The sequence below is a fragment of the Lissotriton vulgaris genome, chromosome 2_1 (assembly GCF_964263255.1).
Source record: "Lissotriton vulgaris chromosome 2_1, aLisVul1.2, whole genome shotgun sequence".
In the NCBI taxonomy this organism is placed as follows: Eukaryota; Metazoa; Chordata; class Amphibia; order Caudata; family Salamandridae; genus Lissotriton; species Lissotriton vulgaris.
Window position 1 is genome coordinate 801,927,016 of NC_141687.1, and position 8,517 is coordinate 801,935,532.

Here is an 8,517-nt window from a genome sequence, read left to right on the forward strand (position 1 = left end):
TAGGGTGTCCACTGTATCCTAAATTTAGCCTAAATTGTTGTATATGGAGCAACATTATAGTTATTAAATCAAACACAAGGTTTTTGTACAGATAAGATACAGTGCATATTTGAAGATATCATAGAAGATAAGGAAAAAGGTTTGTGAAATAAAATATTTGTCAAGGCTGAAATAGTTTTCTAAAGTAGGGGACAAAGATTGATCCCAGGCTTTCTGGTTTCAAGTTACACTGCTCAACCACCACTAGACTCTCCCTTTCACTCCTTTTTAACAACACAGGCTTATGTTTTGTCTTTTAATTCTTGGCGCACAAGAGTATTGTGTGGGTAGCAGGCAGAAGCCACATAGCTCAGCTGGTGTGGGTTCGAGGGCTAAGAATACCCTGGGCTGAACCAAGCCCATAGCTCAAGCCTAGCTCGAGCCTTCAGTACTTGCGGAACTCGACTTCTAACTAAGTGTGCTATGCATACAAACGTGCCTGTGTGGGCAAAGCTTTGTAACAGATATGTAGCATAAACAAACACTGTGTGTAACAGACACCTCTGGGCAGGTGTTTAAGTGCTGACAAACACCCCTATTTCATGAAATTCCTAAAAAAGTATGTAGTGAAGACAGGCACTTTTGTGTAAAGTGAACATTCTATACTAGCGTGCAGTGTAGTCGTATGTTATGCGAAGTGTTAGTGTACTCTAAGACATCTATAACGTGACATTTCTACACTGACCTGGGGTGCACTAATTTGCCCGAATGTTGCCTATGAGGTATCTGAAGCTTCAAAAGAAGTGCGCAAGGAAGGCTAACTTTCATTTGTCGGGTGTAATCTCTTAACAAGGGTGCAGTGTATTCCAAAACAGAGTGTGGGGTGAAAGCTCTAAACAAGTGTGCAGTCTATGCAAGCACCCTTGTCTAAATGTACCTATAAAAAAAAATGTGTTGGCAAATGCTCCTCCTTACATAAGGCGAAATTTCTAGACAAGTGTACAGTTTACACAAACATCCACGTGTAAGATGAAAGTTCCAGACAAATCGGCAGTGTACACAAACATCCATGGGTGAGGTGAAACTTCTAAACAAGTGTACAGTATAGACAGTCATCCATGTGCAAGGTAAAACTCCTAGACAAATCTGCAGTATACAAAAACATCCATTTGTAAGGTGAAAGTTCTAGGCAAGTCTGCAGTATACTCAAACGGCCATGTGTAAGGTAAAACTTCTAGACAAGTCTGCAGTATACACAAACATCTATGTATACACACACATCCATGTGTAAGGTGAAACTTCTAGACAAGTCTGAAGTATACACAAACATCCATGCGTAAATTGAAAGTTCTAGACAAGTCTGTAGTATACACAAACATCCATGTGTAAGGTGAAACTTCCAGACAAATGTACAGTTTTCCCAAACATCAATGGTTAAGGTGAAAGTTCTAGACCAGTCTACAGTATACGTGTAAGGTGTAAGATGAAAGTTCTACAAAAGTTAACAGTATACATAAACACCCATGTGTAAGGTGAGAGTTCTAGACATTCTAGACAAGTCTGCAGTATTCACAAACACCCATTTGTACGGTGAAACTTCTAGACAAGTGTACAGTATTCACAAACACCCGTGTAAGGATGACACTTCTAGACAAGTCTGCAGTATACTCAGAAACCCATGTGTAAGGTGAAAGTTCTAGACAAGTCTGCAGTATACTCAGACACAAATGTTTAAGGGGAAAGTTCTAGACAAGTCTGCAGTATAGACAAACACCCATGTGTAAGGTGAAAGTTCTAGACAAGTTTACAGTATATAGAAAACATCCATGTGTGAGGTGAAACTTCTAGACAAGTGTACAGTACACACAAACACCCATGTGTAAGGGGAAAGTTATAAACAAGTCTGCAGTATACGCAAAGACCCATGTGTGTGGTGGAACTTCTAGACAAGTCTGCAGTATACACAAACGTATGTGTACGGTGAAAGTTTTAGACAAGTATACACAAGCATCCATGTGTAAGGTGACACTTCTAGACAAATGCACAGTATACACAAACATCCATGTGTAAGGCGACACTTCCAGACAAGTGTACAGTATACACAAGCATCCATGTGTAAGGTGAAAGTTCTAGACAAGGGTACAGTATACACAAGCACCCATGTGTAAGGCGAAACTTCTAGACAAGTTCACAGTATACACAAATACCCATGTGTAAGGTGAAAGTTCTAGACAAGTCTGCAGTATACACAAACACGTATGTGTAAGGTGAAACTTCTAGACAAGTTTACAGTATACACAAACATTCATGTGTAAGGTTAAAGTTCTAGACAAGTCTGCAGTATACACAAACACCCATGTGTGAGGCGAAACATCTAGACAAGTGCACAGTATACACAAACATACATGTGCAAGTTGAAAGTTCTAGACAAGTGTAGGAGGAGGTTTCTAACAGCAGCCATGGGTATGTATTTATTTATAAAGTTTTATGTAGAGCGCAAACTTGACCCAAGAGGGTATCAGAGCGCTTTCCATTTAGTATTGTTGCGTTAGAAGTTACATCAGTTACAAGAGCATAGTAAGGTACAGTACACAAAAACAATGTTGCAAGAACTCGTAGCGCAAATTCGTAGGAGGGAGGGGATATAGTTCAGGAATTAGAAAACCACAGACAATCTGAGGGCCAACAATAGTTTAATGCATGAACGTGGAGACATCAAAAATTTAATCCACCAATAGACGAAAGGGAGAACGAGAAGGAGAAAATCACATGGGGTCATTAAATCAGTCCTCTGGAGTTCCAGCCTTCGAAGGAGTAGTGGAGCGACATTTTCTGGCTGGACTTGCTAGGGTTTTTGGTGTGGATCCAGAGGATTGAACATGGAGTCTCGATGCCCCAATCCCGAAACACTGTGGGCATGTAGGAGTGTTTACCATTAAGCAGTCATTTTCTGTCAAATACAATTGGTGCTCGTTGATATGTATCTGAATGACGTATTCTTCTGCAAAACATTTAAAGCTGTAGTCCACCAAACTTCCCCATACAACACAACTGTACTATACAAAGCATAGGCTCCATGCCATAGCCACAGAAGTATTTCCCCCTGAGGAGGTAACAGACCACAGGAACCTAAACCTCGCCCAATCTTTGTGAGTCAATCAGTTTCTAGTAAATAACAAAATGAGGTACCCGCCTATTTCATGTGCTCACTGTAACCCCCCAACCTCTATGTATGAAAGCAGTTGGCACCCATGAAGCGCAGTCTCACTCGCCTTGATTTGTAGCACCACACAGGAAGGCCACACCATTAAATGTACAAGCTGCCCACTTTATTACATAAAGGCGGCCAGGAAACAGTTAAGAATGCCACCCCAGCTACACCCTGACAAGGTAGAAATAAAGCCAATAGTTCAAACACCCCACGACCAGCAATTGTGACTGGGATAGTATTTTAGAATACATATTAGCCGGGTTAATTTCAATGAAGGCTGCTTTTAATACATGACTGCTCCATGGAAGATAGTACATTTTCGTTTAACTCTGTAGCTTGTTAAAAGAAAGCAACGTTTTGCTCTTTTGGGTGGTTGCATCTGTGGCATCCTTTTTAGGGCTCCAAGTGTGTCTAATTGAGCTGAGGCGAGACCTGCAGCACGTGTATTTACGTGAAGTCACGTGTATTCAGGGTGATGCATGCCAATAAGTAGACTGCAGGGGTATTGATTAAATAAATAAGTGCACATGTCCAACATGCAGGACATAACTGCAGAGCCATCACACTACCCTAAACTCTGGGTAAAGATGGTGTGCCTGAGCGGTGCAGCCAGCCAGCAACACACAGGGAAGTCAATGAAACACGTTAGCAAAGAGCACATACCTCAAAGTGTCACCTGGCAGGTCTAAGCAGCTCATCTGATGGGTTCGGCCTTTTCCTCAGGAGCTTCGAGGATTGAATTGCCCCATTAAACCCAGGCTGCAAGAAAAGACACGCCTAGCTGGGCTACTAATACCTGATGTGGTGCAAGTCACAGTAGGCCTGTTTCAAGTGTGCGATGTATGGGTCTGTTTTGCATAAATGCAATGTGTCTGTGTGACTGGAAGTACGTTTAGCGTGGCCCTTCTTTACAAAACATGTTTAGAATATGTTCACTTTACAATTACCAATTGTCAGGTGCGAATAAACCACCCATTCTGTTTTTCTGTGCATGCTGGATACTGTTGTTTCCATTTAGAGAAAGAACATTTAGAGAAAGAACATTTGAAAGCACCAGGTTGCAAAGGAAAGAAACGTGCCTAGTGTGCCCATTACTGGCACGCACAAGAAGCTCTGTAACCTCCAAAGGCAGCTTGAGTGCAAGATAGTATTAGTGTACCTTAGACCGAGCAGAGCATATCTGAGAGTGCCACCAACCCTCTTATGCAGCAGTGCGCACAGTCCTCAAAGCCAATGTGCATTCTGGGACTTGTAGTCCCAAATTTAGTCAGTAAGTTAAGCTACAAGACACAGAATGCAAAAGAAAATGGTATGGCTGAGTTAATCACTCACACCTGCCGTGGGTCAGCTGCAGGGGTGCGGGGAGCAGGCAGCCTGTGGTGTCCTCAGCTCAGAAGTAAGTACAGCTGCAGGGGTGCGGGTGGGGAGCAGGCAGCCTGTGGTGTCCTCGGCTCTGAAGTACGCGCAGCTGCAGGCATGAGGGGTGGGGAGCAGGCAACCTGTAGTGTCCTAAGCACGGAAGTAAATGCAGCTGCAGGCATGAGGGGTGGGGAACAGGCAGCCTGTGGTGTCCTAAGCACGGAAGTAAGTGCAGCTGCAAGGATGAGGGGTAGAGAGCAGGCAATCTGTGATGTCGCCAGCTCTGAAGCAAGTGTAGCTGCAGGGAGCAGGCAGTCTGCGGATTCCTCAGCTGAGAAGAAAGTAAAGCTGCAGTGAGCAGGCAGCCTGGGTGTCCTCGGCTCTGAAGTAAGTGTAGCTGCAGGCATGTGGGGTAGGAGTAGGCAGCCTGAGTGTCCTCGGCTCGGAAGTAAGTGTAGGTGCAGGGATGATGGGTGGAGAGCAGATAGTCTGTGATGTCGCCAGCTCTGAAGCAAGTGTAGCTGCAGGGAGCAGGCAGCCTGTGGTGTCCTCAGCCTTGAAGTAGGTGTAGCTGCAGGCATGTGGGGTGGGAGCAGGCAGCTGTGGTTTCCTCAGCTCTGAAGTAGGTGTAGCTGCAGGCATATGAGGTGGGAGCAGGCAGCCTGTTATGTCCTCAGCTCTAATGTAAGTGTAGCTGCAGGCATGTGGGGTGGGAGCAGGCAACCGGTGGTGTCCTCGTCTCTGAAGTAAGTGTGTACTGTCTTGCCTCCTCAGGGGATACCTGCGAGGAGAAGAGCCCCCCGGGCCCGGCCTCCAAGCGAGTGCGCACGGCCTACACCAGCGCGCAGCTGGTGGAGCTGGAGAAGGAGTTCCACTTCAACCGCTACCTGTGCCGGCCGCGCCGCGTCGAGATGGCCAACCTGCTGAACCTGACGGAGCGCCAGATCAAGATCTGGTTCCAGAACCGGCGCATGAAGTACAAGAAGGACCAGAAGGCCAAGGGCATCATGCACTCCCCGGCTGGCCAGTCCCCCGAGCGCAGCCCGCCACTGAGCGGCCACATGGCTTACCCGGGCCAGCTGTCGGCCGTGGGCGCCCTGGGCTACGACGCGCCCTCGCCCACCTCTTTCGCCAAGTCGCAGCAGAGCATGTACGGCCTGGCCGCATACACGGCGCCGCTCAGCCTGCCCCAGCAGAAGCGCTACCCAGGCGAGTACGAGCACCACGGCCTGCAGCAGGGGGGCGGGGGCGGCGCCTTCGGCAGCCCCGGCCTGCAGGGCAGCCCCGTCTACGTGGGGGCCGGTAACTTTGTGGACTCCATGCCGGCCTCGGGCCCCATGTTCAACCTAAGCCACCTCTCGCACCCGTCGTCGGCCAGCGCGGACTACAGCTGCGCGGCTCAGATCCCGGGCAGCCACCACCACGGACCGTGCGACCCGCACCCAACCTACACGGACCTCAGCTCGCACCACCCGTCGCAGGGGCGCATCCAGGAGGCGCCCAAGCTCACGCACCTGTAGTGGGCTCGGCCCAAGGACTCACATCGAATTACCTCACTTTGTTGCTGACCTACAGTGTTACTTATTCTGAGTGCCAAGGGTATTAGGGTTGAGGGTCCTCGCTTTGCGCCAGGGAGAGGACCCTCCCAGCTGTAAAAAGCATGACAGTGCAATATACACTGCAAACCACGACTGCTGAACTGCTACCTAATCGGAGGCAAGTCTCGGAGGCCTCAGCAGGCGTCTTTGTGGACCAGGACTGCGCGATCGGATCTTTGTAACCTGCATATGAACTTATTTCAAAAGCAGTTAATTTATGGTTCCCTCAGTAATGTGCGAATTGCATTGACCGACACGGTACGTATTTATTATTTGAGCAAGGCATTTTGTATCACCAATTATTTATCCAGGTCTTGTTGTATTTATGTGGCTAATTGTAGCATTTATTCCGCATAACTTTTTGAGGGGAGGGGGGATTTGATTCAGGCCCACGGGGACTTCAGTTCCACCTATTTAGTATACTTTGTCCCACATAGTTTGAGTAGTTTTTTTGCACAATTGTGACAGTTGCTGGTATTTGTATTTCATGTAAGGGGTTATTTAAAACGACACGTTGTACGTCATCCGCGGAGTAATTGAACATGTGGCATTACAGACATTACACAGTCGAAAAGTGTGTTATTTTTCAAGTTGTCTGGTATTTGAAGAAACCGCTATTTAGAATAAAATATATTATGCTAAAGTGCATCTGTTGTAATAATGCAAATTAGAAGCAGACCACTCGGCCATTTTGTTTTCTTGTGCCAAGCAGCTACCCGCACAGATGCCAGAAGCACAGGGCCATATTTATTTTATTGACTTTGTATACTTGTAAATATATGTCACAAATACTTTTGAACTATTTTTTACTGACCCCGGATATGGGCGAATGAATATTTCGAATGCAAACCTAGGAAAGCGTGTCAAATGAACTGTTTTAATTGTGCTCTGTATATTAATTCACAGTTTAGATTGCATGTCGCTTTTGTTATTTATATTGTCACATCTAATTCTATACACTGATCCATTTTGTACACTTTTCTTCAATTTTGGAAGGCAGGGTTACTTTTTAGATACATATTTTGAAAGACATTTGACAATCAAGTGAATCCAATGGGTACACTTTGTTAAACATAATTTAACTGTTAGCTGAGGTCGGGAGACACAATTATTCGATATTCGTACACATATAAACACGACCTACTATATTAAAAATGTGTTTTATGGTTTGCAGTCCACGTCAAAGCTTCTCGGACTGCAATTGTGGTATTTTTCAGAAGTGGGGGCAGCCCCGCTCCACAGCTAGCTATTTGATGCGTTCACGCACAGTGCGTGGCCAGGAGCCGGCATGGCTGACTTTTACGGCGGCACAGAGTTTTGAAATGAGCGAGGAGGGGTGTTCACAACATAGATATGGTTCATTCCTTTGTGTTCGAAGCAGGGCCCTCCTACGCATCCGTGTTGGACTTCGAGAAGTAACATCCCTCCTACACACGGCGATGAAAAGAGCCCGGATTCCTGCGAGCCAAAAATGTGACCCCGAATGGTCCCGGGAAACGAAAAGCGCCCGAGTCTAATGCGCCTGAATGCCTGTAACATGCACACTGATTCCAGCCTGTTTTACCCGTCTGAATCTAGGAATATTAACATTTCCTCTTTTACAGAAGCTCCAGATGAGCTGTTTATGTTTCGTTCTGATCATACAACAATAAATTACATTTGTTTCTAAATATTATGTTTTTTGTATGGAGACCAGCGCAAATAGTACGTGTTGTTGTCAACGCATTGGAACTTAGCCGCCTATTACTGCATTTTATATAAGTTGTTTCTTGTACAACCCTGACTTTTTTAGGTGCGCGTCACTTCTCTTCGTTGGACAATATGTAAAAGGACATGCACAGACCATTGATTCCTATGCACTAGACATTGGGTTCAAATGCTGCGGGTTGTGCCCCAGTTTTTTGTATTTATCCATGAGAAAGGGTGCATTAAAATGGTGTAGTGTGCACGGCGCTTGGAAATGTGAAAGGCATTGCAGCAACACAACCATTGTTTACAAAACATACTTAAAATACGCGTGCGCACGCGCGTAGCATGCATTGGAAATGCAGGGTACGCAAACACGATCTGAGGCAGGCACACCAAGACAACAACACACGAACGCTAACTCGACACAGGCACACCCCACCAACACTTGAACTGCACAGAAGCGCAGGCACGCTTACGGACACATAATCGGCAACAAAGACACCAGCGCTCCTCACACAAACACACACACTAACATCACACACGTCAGCATCTCACGACACGGCAGTCACGCAGTCCTACACCACAGAACAGCGCGCACACTCCACACAACCAAACACAAACTCACTAGCACAAAAAAAACTACACGCGCCCATGTGTATATACAAATAAAATAAGTGGCAA

At 46.0% G+C, this 8,517-nt stretch overlaps 1 protein-coding gene across 5 annotated transcripts in view; it reads left to right on the forward strand.

Annotated features, from left to right (window-relative positions):
- HOXD3 (homeobox D3) overlaps positions 1–7,817 on the forward strand; it is a 99,263-nt gene extending 91,446 nt beyond the window's left edge. For all 5 annotated transcript variants that reach the window (XM_086956184.1, XM_086956183.1, XM_086956180.1 and 2 more), the window contains one exon: positions 5,324–7,817. In XM_086956184.1, coding sequence (XP_086812310.1) covers positions 5,324–6,069 — 746 coding nt within the window. In that variant the 3' untranslated portion in view covers positions 6,070–7,817. The remainder of the gene's footprint in view (positions 1–5,323) is intronic.
- The last annotated feature ends 700 nt before the right edge of the window (positions 7,818–8,517 follow it).